The sequence below is a fragment of the Rhamphochromis sp. 'chilingali' genome (genome assembly GCF_963969265.1).
Source record: "Rhamphochromis sp. 'chilingali' genome assembly, chromosome: 11".
In the NCBI taxonomy this organism is placed as follows: Eukaryota; Metazoa; Chordata; class Actinopteri; order Cichliformes; family Cichlidae; genus Rhamphochromis; species Rhamphochromis sp. 'chilingali'.
In genome coordinates, this window is record NC_137938.1 from 31,728,227 (window position 1) to 31,751,568 (window position 23,342).

Genomic DNA, 23,342 nt, shown 5'->3' on the forward strand with positions numbered 1-23,342 from the left:
GGAGCTCCCATTGTACTTCCTCAAAATTCAGCCGATATAAACTCGCCCACTGACCTACTTCAGCAGCAGAGGAAGACCAAGTCAAACTCGGAAGAATTCCCTGAGCTTTTTGACTTTTGGACTTCAGGTAAGTTTGTTTACTGCTGATCTCCTAACACTCCTAACACACAAAATCTTTTTTGCTCTTTTGTGCGTGTTGTAACTTTATTGTTTTAAACTTTAAATCAGTTTGAAAGAACTGCTGCTTTCTGATATTTTAGTATTTAAGTAAAAACAACTCAGCTGAACTGAACTTAGACATGGCTCTTACTTAATTACATGAACTGATTTTCAAGACCTTGAAAGAGATTTTTCCATAAATGTTGGTTCAAATATATGCATAGCTTTTCTGCAGCTAAGAAAGTAATCAGCCTTAAAAAAGATTACAGAACAATTTTGACCCAACTGCACATTAATAGAGTCATTCTTGGAAGAGGGGGGCAGGGAGACGTAACATTTACTGGCAGCCAGTTTGAGTTCTGGAAAGTTTGACATACCAATGCAAAAAAAAAAAAAAAAAAACCACACATCTGGGAATGTGAAAAAAGTCATGAATGCTAATGTTTTATGCAAAATATAAATTTATTTTCAAAACATAAGCTACCACAGGGAGAAGTCTTGTGACTCATACTCAGCATTGTGCACATATGCTGAATTACTGGCATGTATCATGGGATTGCTCTATTTAAAACATAGATTTTCACCCAAAGGTGAAGCCATGCTGTGTATAATCCATGAGTGTAGGAAGCAGGAATCAAAAAGAAAAAGAAAACAAAACAAAAGGAAATATTGTTTTCTGCTCTTAGTTAAGAGAAACTCCAAGGTCAGCGACCTTTACTGGAAACAAAGCCCACAAATGCAGATTAGAAGCACAATGTATTAAAATATAAGATGGACTCAGAAAGCCCAAGAAACAAAGGCAGAGAAAAAATTTCACACTGCCTGGACTTAAAAAACCCACAGTTAAAATGTTTGAATCACTGATGAGAGCGAGAGTGAAAACATTTTCTCAGTGGAGTTCAGTTGTGTTTGAGACTTCATCCTGTAGCTGTCATTCACGTTTGCTGTCAAACTATATCCAGCATTGTCCGGTCTGACCCTGAAAACGAAAGTGAAATTCGTTGAAAATCATATAAGAATTATCCTGAGAGTTTCCTGTCTCAAACCAAAACATGGAATAGAGGTTTGTTTCCCAAGAAGTGCAACTTAGCATTTTGTTTTTGTCACTGTGGCATGATTGAGATAATGAAACCAACCACATGAGAGTAAACCCCTGCAGAAACACAATGCTCTCACTGGATTATAGGAAAGCATATATAGATATCGATAGATATATATATTAGCTTTTATCCTTATGACAGTCGAGTGCAGACAGGAAGGTTATAAATGAAGAAGTGATCTGATTCAAACCTAAGCTTCTCCAGCAAGTTCATATGGTAAACTGTTTCTGTTTCTGTTTCTGGACACCCATAAGATAACACTGAGATATTTTATATGCGTACACATACCCTAATTATAATGTTGTGACACTTTTGAAATATGAAAACTCTATTGTAAAAAATAAAACTTTGTTAATAAAAAAAACTTTTGGGTTTGGTATAAATAAAAACATGAAGGTGTTTTTTGTTCTTTTAGGATGTTGCCACTTGTGTGTGTGCTGTTGCTGGCTACCTCTGCGCTGGGCCGTTTTGATGAATACTCTTTGGATGCCCAGTGGGAAGAGTGGAAGAGCACACATAGGAAAGAATACAATGGCTTGGTGAGTGTGTGTTACTATTGTTTTAGAGTTAAAATAATGATAAAATTAAGAGATATAAATAGCACAAAGAAAACTTAAATATAAGGTAGGAAATATAAAGATTTTGTTTTTAAAAAGCAGATGCTTCTTTTTAAATCTGATTTTCCTGAAAGAGGACTTCTACAAATAAAACACTAAACCTGAAAACAAAACTGAGAGCAGTATTGGTGAAGCCTTTGGTGAATACATTAATTCTAAAATGAAATAATGAAATAAAAAAATATGCACATTATGTGCTTTCCCATCAAATGTGCATATCACAGTTTCAAAACATCATTGGTTTTCCTTATCTGATGCAACTTGCTCCTTGAAAAGGAATAGACATGACTGCACAATGCTATGTTTGACTTAAAAAAAACCTCATCCAGTCTCAGCAACATGTAGTTATTTATAATTTACATGGTTTAATACATTTGCATACACATGTGGCAAAGACTCATATTTTATTTATACACAGCATGTTCCACATCTTAGCCCAAGACAGGCTTCTGTAAGTCTGCAGGCTAAGCTGCCCTTTTTAAGGAAGCTCCACCAGTTTCAGTTATTTTGGCAGAAACGCTAACAGCAGATCAGGTAAAGCCAGAGAGTCACAGAAGGAAGCATCAGCAACATTAACAGGGAACAAATATGCTTCCCCAGTCACATTTTGTTTTATATGATCGAATCAGTTATGTTTAAACTGTTGATAATTTTACCTCCTTACTTGATGGCAGCACTGGTTGATCTTCTTCTTTGTTTTGGCTGAAAATTAAACAGACAGAAGCTTACCTGAAGCAGGACATGCAATTTTCTGTCAGTCCAACTTTCTCATCCATAACCAGTAGATGTTTGGATCCTCCTTTAAACTTTAAATTTTTGTTTTTTTGTTTAGTATAATTCAACACTTTTCAGTTTAAAAGACTAATTCAACAACTATGGGTATTTAAATCATTATTTAATGATATTATGAAACAAGAGGAGAAAAAAATCCTAGCATATTTTGTAATTTAGTTTTATCATTAGCTTTTTATGTGTCATATCACCAGAGCCAGAAATTTCTAACAGAGGAAAGTCCTCCACTCCTCTTTCTCGGTTTCTCTGCGGCAAAAAAATCCCTATACTCTGTTTCTCTTCCTGGCTGTGAAGAAGGGGTTGTTTGCAGTTTGCTCTTAAACCATAGCGGACTGTGATTTACTCCATGAATGCTCACTGAGCATCTGTTATCCCTCTGCTCTTCACCTCAAGCTAGAGGTCAGCACTCCACAGCTGGGGCATGTGTGTGTGTGTTTATGTCTAGTTTTCATGAGTGTGTATAGTTACATGTGCTTTGATTCATGAACTGAATGTGCGTATATAGTTTTTATAACATGTGTTTCTGTAGTGTGCAGAAAAGACATCTCTCTCTCCCCCTCATGGTGATTTTAATCAGTATTTATGCACAGGAGAGCTTTTCAACCTTCTTTGAATTGGCATCACTGATCTAATATAATCAAAGTCCCCTTACCATATTTACATTTTCCATTACTGGAATGAATATCAAGATGGAAATAATGCTTATAGTTATGCTAATCATTGGTGAGATTACCTAGACTACTAAGTAGAGCATATTTGATTTTCTCAATACCAAACACTTGGCTCTATCTCACTTCCATATTATAATATTACTCTTTCGTGGATGACACATAGTGGTGGAATTTGAATAAAGGCAAACTAATGTTTTAACCCACATATGTATAATCTGTAGGGAAGATTGTTGTGTGAATGTGCACTGGTTTAATTGACCTAATTAATGAAATGGGGCTGTAACACAGACAAGCTTTTTTTTAATCTGCTAATTATAATGCAAATTTGTCCTGTTTGCCTAGATTAGTTTTTTTCAGCTGTCAGGTGTTCGTGCATGAGTGTAGAAACAAGGAAAGCAAACTTTAAGACTGGAAAAAGTGTTTCTTTTATTTTTTATAAAGATTTTTTTATAAGAAAACCATTCACACCAGTTCAAAAGTGAGGCTGCATCATCATCCTAGAAAGTAAAAGTCCTCTTGTTGTTCATATTAGGAGGGTCACCGTTGTTTCTAATAATAATGGAAGCAACGAAATGATAATGACTTCTTTATAACATCTGCTATAATATTTATTTGTGATACTTTTAAAGCTTCTAAAAATGTGGATTGTTTTGTAAGTGTAAGCCAGGGAGCTCTTTTTTAACTTAAGTACAGTGACGTGTACTTTTGTTCCCCTCAGGGTGAGGAGGGGATCCGCAGGGCCATTTGGGAGAAGAATATGCGCATGATTGAGGCTCACAACGAGGAGGCCGCGCTGGGCATTCACTCCTTTGAGATGGGGATGAACCATCTGGGAGACATGGTGAGTTCAATCTTGTCAAATACCAGATAAAACTTTTTATTCCATGAAGTGCATCATAATTACGGTAAGGACACTGGTTTAGACTTTGTCTAAAACCTGACAAAAAGAAGAGTCAGTGGACATACCATAGCTCACACTGCTCGTCCCAGAAGCCTGTTTCTGAAAAACCAGACGCTCTTATTGGTTGTGGATCGTCATGCAGTCTGGCACATCTCTGTCCTAATCACGACTCCATGTTCACTTTTTTTACATCTTGTTTTTGACATCCCAGCACATTACATCTCTATAAGACCATCTGTCCCTATTTTTTATACATGTCACTTGCAGTGTGTAACACACCAACATAGATTTGAATATACTAAAGTACAAAATATTTTGTTTCTTCTGGTACATCTTTCATGTATGACGCTAGACACAATCAAATCCACCTTTTTGAGAAACTGGAACAGCAAATATTTTGCTTGTTTGAGTAAGATCTGGGTAATTTTGACAGTAAAAAATAGCTCCTGCATGTCACATTCATGTTTTCTTCAGCAGTTTTGGCTTTTTGCAGCTGCAGTCGGTTTGTCATCTCTGCTTTTTTTATTCACTAATGCATGCTGCAGCCCCTTGATGTGAAACTGGGTTTGGTGTCCTTAAATCAGCCGGTGTCAGTGACATGCCAGCATGGGTTGTGACTGATGGTGGCTTTTTTTCATCAACACGGAGAGGCTTTAAAAGGCTGCTCCAGAAATGAAGCACAACATGGCAGGGCTCAAGCTCATTTATTAGTGATAGAACAAGTATGCGCATCTGAATTCTTGACAAATGGCCAATTTCATGTTTATGAAATAACAGGTAGTGGGAAATGAAGGATGCTTTTCCATTTTGATTGAAAGCACTTAAATTAAATAAACAAAATTAACAGATGGCCTGTATTTCTTCCATTAATGATCTTTCTACTTTTAGACTCAGCTGTAATAAAAGCCCCAGGGAATCCAGACAATAACAAAGTGGGGATTTTTTTTATTTTATTTAGCAAAAAGTTCCATTGTGGCAGCCAGTAAAAAGTACAAATGTATCACAAATTTGAATTCCCTTTGACCTCTTTATATCCCTCTCTCCTTTACTCCTTTGCCTGCAGTTTCTTGAAGTCTGCAGTTTGTCATATGCACATTTGAAAATCTTTTTGTATTCCAGCTCCCCCCGGCACTCTGGTTCTTTTTCAAGAACACTTTCTCTCATTCAATTATTCAAAAATCCCATTGCCTGGATGTTATGACCTATGACCCCGACTACAACTTTGTTCAAATGTTCATTCAGTAACATCCCTACGATGTGAAACACAATTTAAAATACCTTAACTGTGTTTCTGTTCATGCAGACCTCAGAGGAGGTGGTTGAGAAGATGACTGGCCTGCAAATCCCAGTGAACCAGGAGCGCAGTTTCACACTGGCTATGGATGACATGCCCTCCAAAATTCCCAAATCTGTTGACTACCGCAAGAAGGGCATGGTGACTTCAGTTAAGAACCAGGTGAGAACTGAATAATATTTGACTAGTTTCTGTCAGTGTGGATTAATATCATCAGCTGAAATGTTGTTGTTTGGTATCATTAGCTGCATGTGTTGGTTTTCAGAAAGCAGCTCTTTAACTGTCAAAGTGCGGCTTTAACTTCTTTTTTTTTTTCACAACCACAATTCACTGACCAAGTGAGCATAAAAAAACATGTGTGGCTGCTGCTTTTAATAAAGAAAGAAATAGGCACTTAACAAAAAAAAAGCATGAATCAGAAATGTGTGAATAAATAGATTCAGTGCAAGTGTTTTAGAGATAGCATTCAAATGAAATGTGTCAGTCAACACACAATTGATAGCAGCACAAGGGCACAGCTTGTGTAATGGAAACATTTAACGTGATCAAGTACAGTGTAGCATATCGCAACACGGGGCAGACCAAACAGGACAGAGGACAGAGACAATCTGCTCTGTCACAGTTCTTGGAAATCAAATCTGAAACAGCAGGTTTCTTACTGGAGGAAGTTTTTGTAGATTTTAGCAGAGTAATCTACAGTTAGGATTCCTGTGGGCTCTGGCATATGATTGTTTGTCTAAAAGTTTGTGGAGAACTAAGAAAAAGTTCCTAGGGCTATTTTCAGGAAAAGTTTTAAGAGTGAAACTCAAAACCTCTGTGATTTCTGTGGGGAACTGTTACTGTTGAAGGCAGAGGCAAGAATAATGACATCAACTGGGATTTCAGTTACACATTTTATGTTGTGTTCAGTGGCAATATCTGACATTGTTTTACACAAAGTCAAAGTACATGTTTATGAAACCATCTGAAATCAGAAATGAATAGTTTTAAAAAGTTTTATGTAAGTGTAGGTGAACACCTTTATATTCATCTCTAGTATAAATGAAAACATTCAGCAGCCTGTTGCCTTGAAAAAATTGAATGTAATTCACAATTTGTGAAGATTTTTTTTTTTTTACTGTAACCTCGAAAAAAGAAAAAGGATTCAGAAAAATATTTGCAGCGTTTATTTAAACATTTAAAGACGTAACCAGTCCCACTTAATGCTCAGATCAACACTAAAAGTAACAGGCTGTTCTCATGGTTAATTGACTTGGTAACAAAGGCCTTCATTATTAGATGTAATTGGTCGTTAAGAGCAAATTAAACAACCATTTATGTAAACAACATTCATCTGGTGGAATTGGTGAATATACTTGTAGGAAATGTTTTACAATGTTCAACAGTTTCTTTATTGTGATAACAAATTATGATAGAAATCATTGTTATATGAGTGTCAAAAATAGGTAACTGTGATAGATAATATAAATTAGTAAAACATAAATTTGAGGGCTTGTGTGTTACGTTGTCTCCCCCTGGCGGATGTATTTGAACACACAGCCATAAACAGGATTTTTTTTTTTTTTTTTAGCTCTTGCTTTGGTGCTTGTGGTTCATGAATTATGCAGCAGACTGGTTGCAGTCTCTGCATACTAACAGTTCTGCTGCTTCATCCTGAGCTCCTTTTATGATGACTGAATTCTGTTTCTGATGTTTTCTTCATTTCAGGCAAATTTCTGTTATCGCTGAGCTCAAAGCCACAAACAACATTCAGCGATCTGATTTCAGATTTACAACGTTTTTAATTGGGGCATCTCTAAGCAGCAGAGTGAGGTGGAGCATTAGAGGTGTGAAGACTCAGATATTTCAAAATGAAGGCCAAAAAAAGAAAATAATAAGCTATTATTTGTTCGTCTGAATAGGGAATAAGATTGAAATGGGTCCTTCTACTTCTAGACGCACTTTAAAGCCAAATGTATGTGGACATGTAAGCGTTTCAGAGCTGTAAGCATTAACCTAGTGTTATTACATCATGCACTCCTCCAGGGAGGTTGTTCATAACATGCAGGGAAAGGGATCTGTTCCTTTTCAGGCACAGAAGCATTAGTTACACCCAACACATGTTAACAAGAATAACCTTTTCATTTAAATTCAACATAAACGTTCATCTATATTACAGCAAGTCCCTGTTTCCTGGGTGAAAGCCAAACACGATGGCGGTGTCAGTGATTCATTAGCGCTGGATGTGTCAGTCCAGACCTGTAAAAAAGACCATTTCTCACCGTGTGTCATTAACACTGTTTCAACATTACTGAACACCACAAACTGCCCAGCAGCTGATTCTATTTACAACCCAAATTCACAGCAGTTACAGAATTTCGATCAGCAAACAGAAATGGCTTTCTTTCATTGTCAATGTGGTCACAGTCTGCCTCCCGGTGGACAGACAGGAGAAGACACAGCATTTGCTGTGATGTTGATTTAATCTGTTTAAATGATTCTCTTTAATATGATAAATATGGTTTAAATATGCTGTTATTCCTTGATGACTGATTATTTTATAGGAAAAAAAAACAGGCTCTCTGCAAATGGTTTGCTTAACAAATAATGCCTATCAGAACAGCTGGGTTTATATTTCCTTACAATGTGCACATTTATTCCTGTTTCCTACCAACTCTGGTCTGGTCTGGGTTTCTTACATTTCTGCTGATTATAGCTTCCATGTCGGCTTAGTTTCCTCTTACTGTTGTCAGCAACAGTCCAGTCACAGTGGTATGTACATATCAAACTAAACCTCTTACTCACCAGTCTTTCTTTGACCCCTGACAGGGCTCCTGTGGCTCCTGCTGGGCCTTTAGCTCTGCCGGGGCCCTTGAGGGGCAGTTGGCCAAGCAGACCGGGCAGCTCGTTGACCTCAGTCCTCAGAACCTGGTGGACTGTGTTACAGAGAACGACGGCTGTGGAGGAGGCTACATGACCAATGCCTTCCAGTATGTGAATGAAAATGGAGGTATTGACTCTGAAGCGGCCTACCCATATGTTGGACAGGTGAGCAACCCACTCTGCCAAACACACAACTAAACTTGAAGTAGCTTATTAATCTGAGCCTTTCACTTCAGTTCGTTTCATGTAGTGAGTGCCACATCCTCTATAAACTAAGCACTTATATTTTAATATCACTGGGTGCTTGAACACATAAAAGCAAGATGGTCCAAAGCAGTCAAGCGGGGGTTTTTAAAGTAATAAACAAGTATAATTTAGTTGGTGTTTGTTGTTTTTTAAATGAGTGATTGCCCCACCTCTTCCAGTACTTAAGATAAGCTCGAAGTTGTTCTGGTAAGGCACTCTTACAAAGAAGCTTTGCACAAAAAGTCTTTTAACCTAGTTGTTATAAATAATACCCAGTAATCAGCTGTTAGCTGCAGATGCATAGATGGTGAAGAGGTTCTCACTTGGCTGTGAGGGTGTCACGTTTGTCCCCTTCACACGCTTCACCAACAACATGCAACGAGGAAGAAAATATTTCATTTTGACAGTAAAGTAGCTGCAAACATGTTACCAGAGGGAGGTAATTCAGCAGAAATGATGAAGTGGAAACTCTCCCACAGAGTGAGCATAGTTTCCTCTTTAGTCATTTGGTAATATGAGAAGGAAGTACATCTGCTCGGTAATGATAAAAATCTGCCGTCTCTCTATTGTTTGGCTAGTTGGAATTGCACCAAACACATCATGTGATATAACATGTGACAGAAGAGTCACAAGGTACTAAAACCTTGCATAGCAAGTATTTTGACTATTGATTTTATACAGCAATTATTAACTTTCTTTTATTGTCGGTTAATCAGTAATAACCATTGGATTAAAATTCGATATTCTACCTAAATATGATTATACTGTGAGGTAAGGACATGAAAAGTAGCATCTTAAATATCAAGAATTGACACTTTTAAAATCGGCAACAAACGCTTTTAGCATTTTCTCCTCCTTTGTCTTGCCTGCAGGATCAGACCTGCCGCTACAATGCATCAGGCATGGCAGCCCAGTGCAAAGGCTACAAGGAGATCCCAGTGGGTAATGAGCGCGCACTGGCTGTTGCACTCTACAAAGTTGGTCCAGTGTCTGTGGGCATCGATGCACAACAGAGCAGCTTCCAGTTCTACAAGCATGGTCAGTGAACTTCTCATATGTCTGGTCAGATGAAATTATTATCTGCACCTACTTCATATAAGGGAAGGAAAGTGTGTGGAATAAAATCCTAGAATTTAAGGGCCTGTTTAGTCAGGATTTCTTCATTAAATATGAATTAAATAAACTAAACATGGAGTTCACACCTAGTAAAACTAGTAAAACAATTAAACATAACACATCAACAGCTTTCTGGTTATATTCAACATTAAAAAGTGTGCGAGGTACATCGTTTATGCACTGTTCACTAATGCAGCTCACTCTTTTTTTCTCTCTCTCTCTGTTGTGAACCTAGGTGTTTACTACGATCCCAACTGTAACAAAGATGACGTCAATCATGCCGTACTGGCAGTAGGCTATGGAGTGAACACCAAGGGGAAGAAGTACTGGATTGTCAAGAACAGGTGGGACATGTCACTTGTCTGAATGGCATCAGGTGGCTCAAATGTCCACTAAAATTAAGTGTTGGTTGGTTGTTGATTTGTTTTCATGTCATCTGTCAAAATGATAAGCTGAAATGCTGTTTGACTCCTGGCGATATTTCATTTTCTCCATCGTTCCATCTTAACTCTGTCTTTTGGCTTTTCTTCACAGCTGGGGTGAGGAATGGGGCAACAAGGGATACATCCTGATGGCACGTAACCGTGGCAACCTCTGCGGCATCACCAACCTCGCTAGCTACCCCATCTTGTGAAGAGATTAGGGAAAATGAACGGGCTTTGCTTAGACTACTATAAGACGAATATACACTTGGAAATGTTCAGAGTAAATGTTCATTTCAACACATCCGCAACCACTACAGTACAATATGTTTGTTTACAGTCTTTTCTAACAGGAAATGGAATTTGGAGATAACGAACAGGTTCACTGAAAACAGGCATTAAATGTTTCTGAGTCTTGGATTCCAAAAAACACTTTTAAACCATGAGTTATCTCATGCCTGCAGACCTCTGCTGTGCTCTGGTTAATAAAGAAACACATACAGTTTATTGTAACTTCAGAGCATGCTGTTGAATAAACCTAAGCCAGAACACAGGCTTGTTTTATGCTGAAGTCGCAAGTTAAATCTACATATCTACATGGCACAACATACTTTTTCTTTTTACGGTATTTGACTGGTAGTCAGTGATAGTTTCAGTCCCTACTTTTACTTGCTTTCTGTGTGAAAAAAGACAGGAAACATTGCTGTGCAATGGGAGCTACTCCTTTCCTGCTGGTAGTGTGAGTTCCTATAACTATTTTCTCTTGTGATCACAAGGACTTGTCGTTCTGTTCTGCACTTTTCCAATGATTACATTGTAAACAGATGTTTTCTATGAAATTGAATAAAGGGTTCATTTTGACTTTGAATGCCTCATTTGGAATTTTTTTATGTTTTTGTAAAAAACATTTTATGGAATTTTTACAAAAACACAAACAAATATGGGAATAAGTTATGTAAGGATCAGGATATGCACTCAAAAATACTTTCCAATGGTTCTACTCCATGTGGGCACTTAAGTAAGTCAGATGAAAGGATTTAACTGTACAATAATTCAATGATACACCACAACATCATAAACTATAATCATATGATATGCGCAAACTCTGTGTGTTACATTTACAGATTTTCTAAACAGCCTCACATTCCATAAAACTGTAAATGAGTTGCTGTCAGATCATGTTGGATAATACTGGCAGCTTACACTGAAATCATGTCCTTTGCTTCTATCACCCCAACCGGTTGAAGCAGATGGGCGCCCCTCCCTGAGCCTGGTTCTGCTGGAGGTTTCTTCCTGTTAAAAGGGAGTTTTTTCCTTCCCACTGTCGCAAACATACTTGCTCATAGGGGGTCATGTGATTGTTGGTTTTTTCTCTGTATGTATTATTGTAGGGTCTACCTTACAATATAAAGCACCTTAAGGCGACTGTTGTTGTGATTTGGCGCTAATATTCTAATAAGAAGATCATTTGTAACCTTCAGTAAAGCTGTTTCTGTGCTGTGATGATCTCTGAAACCTGACTGAAACTCTTCAAATAAGCCATTCCTCTGCAGATGATCTGTTAGCTGTTTGACAACTACTCTTTCAAGAATTTTTGATATGAAAGGAAAGTTGGAGATTGGCCTATAATTAGCTAAGACAGCAGCTGGGTCTAGGGATGGCTTTTTAAGTAAAGGTTTAACTACAGCCAGCTTGAAGGCTTGTGGTACATAGCCGATTATTAGAGATAGGTTGATCATATTTAAGATTGAAGCATTAATTAATGGCAGGAATGGGGTCTAAAAGACACGTTGACGGTTTGGAGGAAGTAATTATTGAAGTTAACTCAGAAAGATCGATTGGAGAAAGAGTTGTAATTACAACACCACTAGGCTGAAGCGTTGATAGAAGGCAGATTGAATCCATTATTTCATGTTGTTTAGATCAAATTCTGACCCAACCATCTGAATGCGGCAGCAGAAACTGCACTGTAAAAAAAATTGTAATATAAAAGTATTTCACTGTGTATTTTACAGTTTTGTACTGTTTTCCAAGAATATCATTAAATTTACATAAATAGACTGCGATTTTACATGTCAAATGTAAAATAACATGACATCACTGTAAATGTAATAAAACATAATTTTCTTGTTTTTCAAATATATTTGTCTGTACATATGCATATTTAGATTGTTAAAATACATTCACAAATGTATCATAATTTCACAAATATTTGTCCGTTATTTGAAAGATTGAACTCTTAAATTCAAATGTAATGCTATGGAAAAATATATAAAATGATTCTTATAAACTTTTTTTGCATCAAATAATGTTATTTAGGGCGATCGTGGCTCAAGAGTTGGCAGTTTGTCTTGTAATCAGAAGGTTGCCGGTTCGAGTCCCAGCTCGGACAGTCTCGGTTGTTGTGTCCTTGAGCAAGACACTTCACCTGCACCTACTGGTGATGGCCAGAGGGGCCGATGGTGCGATATGGCAGCCTCCCTTCTGTCAGTATGTCCCAGGGCAGCTGTGGCTACAACTGTATCTTGCCTCCACCAGTGTGTGAGAGTGAATGGATAGTGAAATTGTAAAGCGCTTTGAGGGTCTCGAAAAGCGCTATATAAATGCAATCCATTATTATTTAAACCAACTGTTAACAGTATATTTCTGTACATTTAAGTATTATTCATATTGCCGCATCCATTGACCTTGTTTATAGGTAATTTCATTGTTTGATCACGTTAAAATGTTCCTAATTTATGTTTAAAAGCACTTGAAAAAGGCAAAATCCCATATAAAATTAGGGCAACAAACTGCATTGTCATTAATGAAAATAACCGTATTTTTATGAGAAAGTTATTTTCTGTTATTGTATGGTATTATTTTGGCACCCCAGCTGCTGGAATATCACTGTTTTTTTGGATTTTTTTCTTACAGTGTGAGATCCATCACACCGAACAATATTTTTTGTTTGATGATAGTTTTCTCCTGTTTTTCGTAGTTAGGGAGGCAAGTTGCTGTCATTTGGTTTGATTAGGTAAGTTTGGTGAATACTCGAGATAGGCTCCTTTGGTTTGTTGTTTTGTTTTGTTGTTGTTTAGGTCCACCCCAAAGCTATAATCAGCTCCTCGTTTGTGTCAAATAACCTAACGAATCAATATATTGTAAATAAATCATTATCAAACTTTACCAATTGCGTGATGTGGCTGCTTGGCTCTGATGAAGATGGCTCACCCTTACGTTGTGGTCTGGCCACCCCTAGACAGGCCATAACAGCTGCGTCAAGGTTTGACATGTTGTGCATCCAAAGATTTGGAAGACTTTTCCACACACCTTGGTTATAATTACTGATTTTTTTGAGTTACTTTTCCTTCCTATAATATCAATGGATATTTTCAAATTTTGAACAGCAGGTTATCTTGACCTGTCTATGTGCCTAAATGCAGTGAGTGGCTGCCATGGCACTGGTTGATAATCAGTCATTGTTTTAATGAGTGGTTTAACAGGTATATAAAGTGGCTGTTGTGTTTATATTTATAATTTAATTATTCTACTAAATGTGCAATATTTCTATATTTTTTGAAGTAAGGAACACCATCACCCCAACATTAACCCCCATGACTGTTTTCATGTAGGAAAATGAGTGACGTTTGTATTTTTTCGGCCATAGTTGGCACCACAAGGAGTTTGCATTAATGATTATTATTTATATGGTGCTGAATTACTCTATAAAAGCATGTAGTGCCATGAAACCATTGCTTGAACTTATATGTTCATGACTGAAATGCATGATTTGGTTTGTTCCTCTTTCAGTTTTCTGTGTTCATCCAACAGCAGACAACGTACTGAGCTGACAGGTCGAATATTTATTTTGACCTTCACTTCTTTCCAGAACCACTTATTCCTGTAACTGCAGAATTAACTTCCAAGATTTTTAATGACCTTCCTGACCTTTCTGATTAGTTTCAATGAATTAAATATAAAATTCTAATAAGTGGATTGCCATAATATCATTTTCCATTCTCCAAGTTTCCATTTCCATATTTCTAACCATCAGAGAAAACTGTCATTTGCACACAGGATAGTCTTATAGTAAGGTTAATATGGGTAGCTACAGCTAAAATTATGATTTTATGCCATTCTGAGGCAATAGAATAGAATAGAATATTAGAATATTAGTCACTGAGATCAAATGAAAACTCAAAGGAAATATTGTTGGAAATAACTTTGTCAGCTTGGTCGAATTTGTAATTTCAAGAAAGGAATTCTGGCATATGAAACATGACTGTGAGATACCTTCTTTGACAAAACGATGTGCTTCTGTTGTGTTTATTCTGAACTTTAATCTTGCCTCTGCCATACTAATATAAAACAGAAACACAACTCTCAGTCTAATAAGAAGCTAAACTAAAACATAAAATAATAACGAGGAAACCCCAATCTGGAAATAAACCCAACTACACTGAACTAAAGATAAATAACTTAATAAATTAAAACTAAAAAACTTGATTGCTCATAAAGTGTAATGAAAATGCTAAATGTGGGAAGTAAGACACTTGCTGAGTGTGTGTACTTGTCATACTTTCCGAAAATGTGCAATTGTGTGGTTCAAGTTTTTGGGAAAACCTCTGAATAAGTGGTTTTTGTTTACCTTCTGTTTTATGTCTTTTGCGTTCAACTATTCCTTTCCTGCACTGTGAGGAAAACGGTGTAGCTTTTACTTTCGAAAGAGGAAGAACTGCGAGAGAACATGTGACACTTCGTTCTTAAATAATAGCAACAAGGAAACGCAGTCAGACTGAATTTCCGCGCAGCAAAGATGAGTCCGACTAATCAAGGCAAGTGAAACACTTTCCAGTAATACTTTAACAGCTTTAGTAGAAATATTAATCGCTGGTAAAACAAAAAGGCGGACATCGCCCCATAAAAAGCTTCATAATTTAGTTTACTTTCGTTTATGTAGCTTTCAAAGACTTTTCTTTGTTCAGGCCGCAGGTGTGTTCAACGATAGAAGTACATTGTAACCTTGTTATAATGTCATCACAGTGAAGTAAAGTGTTTCTATAATGTTAAATAATTGCAGAAAAAGAAATCGTCCAAACACACTCGGTGTATTTTTAGTATATCCTTATGTAATTACACCATTGACAGGAAGGCTGTGCTGTACAACTACGCTGTAGCATTTGTTTAGTAAAACAATTTGAAAGTAATATAAAACCGGAATTCTTCGTTTTTGTATTTGTATTTATGAAACTGACAACAAAGCGAAGCGGAAAAAAGAGCCAGTCAAAGTGCTTTTGGGGTAAAAGTCCAAGTAAAAATTGAATAGATGGCTTACTTAAATCGCATACATTAGTATGAGAAGCCTGATGAGTTATAAATTCTGGTTAAAAAATATTATATATATCATATTACATTTAGGTTCTACACTGAGGGTATTGTGTGTGTTGTTTGAAGAGGGTCCTTTCCCCAGCTGGGAACTGTACCAGGTGGAGCTTCATATTCATGGATGTACTTCTTGCTTGTTCATAAGTTTCACTTCAGGCCTTGTGACTGTGGCGTCATTTTGAAAATTTTGCACAGCCTTAAATATGTGGAAGTTATACTTGAGACTTCTCTTAACACTCAGAGACTAAAGACACAGTGGTCAGTGCAAAAAGCTGTTTTTTAAAAAGTGACTTTTGCTATGTAGATAAGGCCAATGAGCCACCTCAGTATAAAACCCCTGGAGACAACATCAGCACCAATTATAATCTGGTAACATGCTTGAACACTCAGTTCAAACAGAAGTGTTCAGTGGAATCACTTCACTGTCTTTAGTTTTGTATATTTGCTCTTAGTCATTGTAAGAAAACTGAGCAAACACTCTCCCTTTTTGTATTTTGAGGCCTGTTTGTTGATTCTTGTATGCCTTTTTCAGCTTGTTGCCAGCCCTTCTGATAACAAGTGACGTAAACCAATATTTACAATCATGTTTTTCCGCGTTCTGACTGAGAAGCAGATCAAGACAGTGAAATTGTGAAAAAAAGGCCTTTTAATTTGGGAAAAATTACCATGTATGAATCTAGGAAAATAGTTGTGGCTTCTGTTAACCTTTTAGAGTAAATGTTGGATTTTAATAAGAAGAATTAAATATCAGGGGCTCTCATAAACAAGTTCAGTTGTGCTCATATTTCACTAAACGCCTATTCTTTGTTTTGATTTCCATCTTTTTGTTGTTTTCTTTTTGTCAACATGTAACACAACTCTGAAAATATTTTGGCCTGTGTCGTGCCAGAGTCTCTATGTGTGGTTTTTATGAAACTAAGGTCTGTTTCTGACTGGAAACTTGAGCTCTTTGCCAGGCAGGTTGTTTTCTCAGTGTGTTAGTGAGCATCAGTCTCATCAAAGGTCAGGTGACATCCTGTCTTCTCGTGTCATCGTCTATGTTTGTGTGTTTGCAGGCCTGCTGTTGCTGCTCATCTCCCTGTGTGCCGGGGCAGCAGCCATGTTTGAATCCACACTGGACGCACACTGGGAGCTGTGGAAGAAGACACATGGGAAGAGCTACAAAAATGATGTATGTGACAAAAAGTAGTAATAAATATTTTTTTAAAGTGTTATATTTGTATGGACAAACTCTGCACAAGGCTTATAATTAACTTATATGGCATTTTCACCTCATCTGCTCTTTCTTTATGTGAGGTGGAGAATGCTCACCGCCGGGAGCTGTGGGAGAATAACCTGAAGATGATTACCGTGCACAACCTGGAGGCCTCAATGGGACTTCACACCTATGAACTGGGCATGAATCACATGGGAGACCTGGTGAGACACTCTCTTGCTTCATTAATGTTTTTGACTTATGATATTTTTTATTCAATAATGGTGATTGTATTAATGATGTTGAAAAGGTCAACAGGATCAAAGCTGATCCGTATTGAAGAGTAGCTGGGTGTGTGATGGATGATAGATTACTGGCAGAAAACTGAGGCTACAAGTGGCTCAAAAGTCTTTGTGTTCAGGCCCAACAGAGTTATGTCAAAACACTTGACCATCATTTTCCACATAAAACCTCCACAGTGATGCTGGCTCAAAACCTCATGCCACAGTTATATGATCAGTTTCCACCTGCCCCTCAAAATACTTTTTTTCACTTCCTGCGTTTACATCTACACTTCTGCAGCTCACATTTTTAGCTTCTGTAGAAGCACCCTTTCTTCCCTTGTTGCCTTCTCTCATGTTTAAGCTAATGAATGAGAAACTAGAAGTTTACATCAAGAAATATCTCGAGCTTTATGACCCAAAAATTAAGTCTGGTGAGATGGAGCTCTGGAAAATTATTCTTGAGGTGAAAAGTCTACACTGTTAAAAAAAAAAAAAAATCCTAGAAAAACAGTAATATTCCTGCAGCTGGGGCGCCAAAGTAATAACATACAATAACAGAAAATAACTTTCTCATAAAAATACAGTTATTTTCAGTAATGATAATACAGTTTGTTGCCCTAATTTTACATGGGATTTTGCCTTTCTCAAGTGCTTTTAAACATTAAATTAGGAACATTTTAATGTGATCAAACAATGAAATTACCTATAAACAAGGTCAATGAATGTGGCAATATGAATAATAATACTTAAATGTACAGAAACATACTGTTAACAGTTGGTTTAAATAATAATGGATTGCATACCCTGGGACAGACTGAGAGAGGCGAGGCTGCCATATCGCACCATCTGGCCATCACCAGTAGGTGAAGAGTCTTGACCAAGGACACAATGACCAAGAGTGTCCGAGCCGGGGCTTGAACCAGCAACCTTGTGATTACAAGGCGAACTGCCAACGCTTGAGCCACGATGGCCCTAAGTAGCAATAATAGTAATAATTATTTTATGTAAACAACGTTTATAGGAATCATGTTATATATTTTGCCATAGCATTACATTTGAATTCAACAGTTCAATCCTTCAAATAACGGACAAATATCTGTGCAATCATGATACATTTGTGAATGTATTTTAACAATCATATTTAGATTGTACAGACAAAAAACAAGAAAGTTCTGTTTTATTACATTACAGTGATTTTACGTTAATTTACATTTGAAATGTGAAATCACAGTCTTTTTATGTAAATTTAATGATATTCTAGAAGAACAGAACGAAACTGTAAAATACAAGTAAAATACTTTTATATTAGGACTTGTTCTTACAGTGTAGCTTAAATCAAAAAGACAGCCACCATGGCCTTTTGTTGTCTTGCAACATGTTTGGTCTTCCTGTTGACACATCCTGTTAGTGCTTGGAGCGGCACTTGATGCACCACAATGTTTTTACAGCTCCAGTTGCCTGCAGCTTGGTTAGTAGTTGGATTAGATGCAAAGTTTGATTATGAAATTAAACATTAAAATGGCTCTAATGAAGTCAGGGAGATTATAACATATAAATATTGCATAGGGGAGATTTATATGAAAAATTAAAGCTTTTAGAAAGTTTATAAAGCACATTGAAGTTGAAAACTTTGATAACTGTCTGCCAGCTGTGACTGGCTTTTGTTTCTTATTTCATCATTGCCATTTTCTTTCTCATAGACAGAAGAAGAGATCATGCAGTTTTTTGCCAGTCTCACTCCTCCCACTGACATCCAGAGGGCGCCGTCTCCCTTTGCAGGGGCATCAGGTTCTGGCATACCAGACACCATGGACTGGAGAGAGAAGGGTTGTGTCACCAAAGTCAAGATGCAGGTAAAAAAAAAAAAAAAGAAGAGGGCATTTAAATCAATGTATATGTATTAGTGCTGCTGAGAAGAGCAAAAACATTTGATGTCTCATAGCCACACAGGCAGTAGTGTCAACATATCCCCCATTCATCCTGTTCCTTATTCTTTGAAAAGGTTCATGTTTACACAGGATGTCATTACCACAGTTGCTAGTTTAGCAATTATTTGGTCACATCCATTTGTCTTGGTGCAAAGAAGGTGGGTAGCACGGTCTTACAGGGTTTTTTTTTAACCTAGATACTTTCAAAACTGTCTCGTTATCTTAGTTTTTGGATGATTAATATACAAAAATTAAGGTGAAATAAGGAAATATATGTCTTAATGTTCTGCCTTTTCTTTCTGTATGTAAATAGTCCATTCCAAAGCTTCACTTTATTTGTCTCTAGAAACGTTTAGTGCTAAAATATGCATTACTTTAGGGTATTTTAAATCCATATGACTTTCTGTGCTGAAATTGCTTTGCGTGGAGTCTAAGGGGAAAAATCATAAAGATAAAAATAATAATTTTAAAAGAAAGAAACAGATTTTGATGCCCAATTTATTATTAACTTGTGTTGTGCAGATGAATATCATTTAACCAGAGACACACACATATTGATTTTGGCATTGCTTCTGTTCTGTGCAACAGGGTAAATGTAACTGACCAAAAAACATTCTCATTTAATCACTTGAGTTCTTTAACCTCCTACACCCTGCTGGACCCTTGCTTCACCAACACCTCTACAAACGCCTGTTGAGCTGCCAAACACAGAAATGTGTGAAATGATGCACAAGGAATTTATTCTATTTCTGTCTGATGTAGTGACAAGCTACAGGAACATTGTTGAAGGGGGATTTTTCACTCTGTCTTTATTTATTATTATATCAATGAATGTATATATTAAATCAAAATCAAGATGGATTTCTTTATGGATTTCTAAGAAGTGTGGAAAGAGACCAGAAAGGAAAACTCAAGCAACAGAACTAATATAAAGAACACCTTTGTTGCCAGACCAGTGTGTTTCAGCTTGTTTATTTTGTCACAGCTACAAGTGCAGTCAGATGTGTAATTTGGGATCAAAGTTTTACAACCATAATTCCAAGGGTGTTGGGATGCTGTGTAAAATACCTTTTGCTAGTTAGTCTAATTATTTTCAAAATTTTCGTTGCCTCCATCCCAACATTTTTGAGACATCTTTTGCTGCCATGAAATTCAAAATTGAATTCATATTTGTCATGAAATTGTAAAGTGTCTCAGTTTCAACATTTATGGGATTTGCAAATCACTGCAGGACTTTTTTTTTGTAGTTGGTATTGTAAAAAAGTGCATCAGTGCTATTAAGATGGACATTTAGAGGAATACTGAGAATATAAGCATATTTGTATTTTAGATCCTATGGGTTTGTTTTTTTTTATCTTAGGGTGCTTGTGGGTCTTGCTGGGCCTTCAGTGCTGCAGGGGCCCTGGAAGGCCAGTTAGCCAAGAGTACAGGAAAGCTGGTGGATCTCAGTCCTCAAAACCTGGTGGATTGTTCCGGCAAATATGGCAACCACGGCTGCAACGGAGGCTTCATGACCCGAGCTTTCCAGTATGTCATCGACAACCACGGAATCGACTCTGATGCTTCATACCCATATACAGGACGTGTAAGTAAACACACAACCTTTTTGTGGCCCTATAAGCACACTTTTGTGCTAAAAGAACATACCTACGTACTTAACTGATGTTTTCAGCTATAATATTAGTGATAGGTGAATGTTCATAAGGTAAAACCAAAACATCTGACTCCATTATTTACAGTAAAAATTGAGTAGACAGGAGCAAAGCTACTTTATTTTTTATTTAATCTAAGAAATGTTACTATTTTTTAATATGTTTATATAATGTTAGTTTATGTTGTCTTTGTCTAATTTTCAATTTTCAATTTAAATATTGTGTTTAAATGATTTTCAGTCATCATATTCTGTTTTATTTTTGTTGTTCATACAATGTGAACAAAGTTTTGCAAAAAAAATAATAAACACAGGACTCTAACACAAGCTTTACAAAACCCTGTATGAGACACCTAGGTGGGTGTATAAAAACCAGCAAGAAGTTGAGTCTGATCCTTCAGGCTGTAGACAGCAACACTCACACTGTGGTCAGCTGTTAACGTCTCTTTGGAGCAACAATAAATTAATCGGAGCGGACAACATGTTTGTCCTCCAGGCTTTATGTAGTTCGCTGTTGTTTGTGTGGAGGAGGCCAGTTCTGAGACGATTCAGCAGACTGTTCCAGCCTCACGGGGGTGGCGATGTTTTTAATTTTAGAAAAAGATATTTGAAAAAGCAACTTTTTGATGTTAAATATTCTATAAGCATAGTGACCAAAAATATTCAATATGGACATGACAATATGTGTGTATTTTGAAAAAATCTTTAGGTTTAGTTTTGTCCTGAAGTACAAATTATGAAACCACTGACTTTCTCTTTTATGAGTGAGGTGCAGTTCAGTCAAGGGAGAGCCTGTTTTCCAGTGTCTGGTGACTAAAGGGGTGGTTTAAAAAAAAAAACTGCAGCTCATAATCCAAAATAATCCACAACTTTGCCAAAGTATCATTCATATGTAAAATGTCACATTAGAATGGGCAAGTAGAGCAAGCTCAAGGACTGCTCTGATGGTTGGTGTCACTTCTAGTGGTATGAGGTCCCATCTCCCAGTTTGTTCAGTTCTGTCTAAGGCCTGCCTTGTATGTTTTTAATAAACAAGAATAATTTAAGATTTTTATTTTTTAATTTTTTTTCCTGACTGCATCAGATCCTTTAACATTTTGTCCTTTAACTTCAGGATGATCAGTGCCACTACAACCCAGCAACCCGTGCTGCCAACTGCTCCAGTTACCAGTTTCTGCCTGAAGGGGACGAGAACGCTCTGAAGCAGGGTCTTGCTACCATTGGACCCATTTCAGTGGCAATTGATGCTAGGCGGCCCAGATTTAGTTTCTATAGAAGTGGTAAGATACACTTCGTCAGGTGTCAAGTGTACTCTTGTCTATTAATATGGAAAAATAGTTTTGAGAAGTTTGGAGGAATGAAGATGTTTCGAGAAAAGCTTGAATTAATAAAACTTTCTTGGAAATTATTGTTTTTAGCTTTTTGGAATGTTACAATGAGATTGGTAATTCTTCTTATCATTTCAGGAGTGTATAATGACCCATCATGCACACAAGAGGTGAATCACGGTGTGTTGGCAGTGGGCTACGGTACTCTGAATGGACAAGACTACTGGCTCGTAAAGAACAGGTGAGACATTTTCACTCCACTGATTTCTTTGGAATCTGGGTTATATATACAAAGTGATTTTATAGACAGGGCTTCTATTGTCTTCCACTATCTGTTCACTTATGTGGTGCATTCTGGGAGGACTCTACAAGACAAACAGGAAATGAAAGAGAGAAGTCAGCGCTTTTTAGGAAAGTACATATCATTAACATGCAAAGACTGATTGTTACATTCTGTTCAGACTTTCAGTTTTTGCTGACAGGACTAAAGTGGATTTCTTTAAATTATATATATTTTTAAACTTAAGCAATAACTCTCCAGACTGTTGGGCTGCGATATACCAGTTGGCCTCCATCATTAAATTAAAGTTTAATCAAACATTAGTTATTCCATGGAAACATCAAGACTTCAAAAGAATACAGCCAATCAAAAGTTTGAACATACCCATGTATATAAGTTTCCTATCCGTATTAATAATTAACCATGCACTGCACCTAGTTAAATGTAAAGAAGAAGAAGAAGAAGAAGAAAGACAGCTTTGTTAATGTTTATTCATAGATTAAAACAAAGCAACCAGCTGCTGAATGACATGTGGAGTTTTAAAAACAGTTCAATTTCACCGATGAGCTATTATTTCATAATGATTTTTTTTTTTTTTTTTTTTTACTCTCCAGCTGGGGAACAACCTTCGGAGATCAGGGATACATCCGGATGGCACGCAACACAGGCAACCAGTGTGGCATCGCTTTGTATCCCTGCTACCCCGTCATGTAACTACAGTGTGCACTGAAATTAAATTCTTGCAAAAAAAAATAAAAAATTCATATATGATGACCCTTTTTTATATGATCACCTCGAAGCTGTAGTTTTTTTTATCTTCAAAAACTACAGCTTCAAACTAATGCCTTTTGGTACTTCTCTTGAGAAATGATATCTTGAGGAGGAAGCATTATATTTTCTTTGGCTTGTGACATTGTGGAAATGCTAATGTTTCTATCTCTGTGTGTGAGTGCTTGTTTAAGAGTCTTTTTTGTATGTTTTTTTTCTTCTGACCCTCTTCTCAAAGCTCAAGCTGCTTTCCGAAAAAGTCTCCTTAAAAGTCAAGATTCAGCAATTTCATTAAAAGATTTCATTTTTATAAGTTAGTGAGAAATATTTATCCCCAATGTTTACTGTGGTTATCCAGTGT

General features: G+C 36.8%; 1 protein-coding gene across 1 annotated transcript; it reads left to right on the forward strand.

Moving 5' to 3' along the window:
- On the forward strand, nt 1–23,038 carry LOC308406054 (uncharacterized protein). Its single transcript, XM_080896856.1, has 17 exons — nt 1–127; nt 1,675–1,798; nt 4,058–4,180; nt 5,544–5,696; nt 8,343–8,561; nt 9,515–9,680; nt 9,994–10,102; nt 10,293–10,388; nt 10,871–10,919; nt 14,937–14,997; nt 16,603–16,718; nt 16,844–16,966; nt 18,727–18,879; nt 20,315–20,539; nt 21,720–21,885; nt 22,072–22,174; nt 22,828–23,038. The coding sequence occupies exons 2-17, from the start codon at nt 1,676–1,678 to the stop codon at nt 22,925–22,927; spliced, it is 2,085 nt and encodes a 694-aa protein (XP_080752982.1). The 5' UTR covers nt 1–127; nt 1,675; the 3' UTR covers nt 22,928–23,038.
- The last annotated feature ends 304 nt before the right edge of the window (nt 23,039–23,342 follow it).

Coding starts and splice junctions, on each gene's coding strand:
- LOC308406054 (XM_080896856.1), top strand. CDS start 1,676: ATGTTGCCACTTGTGTGTGTGCTGTTGCTGGCTACCTCTGCGCTGGGC. Junction 10,920..14,936: donor ACTCCTTTCCTGCTGGTAGT/GTGAGTTCCTAT, acceptor CTTAAATAATAG/CAACAAGGAAACGCAGTCAG. Junction 16,719..16,843: donor GGAAGAGCTACAAAAATGAT/GTATGTGACAAA, acceptor TCTTTATGTGAG/GTGGAGAATGCTCACCGCCG.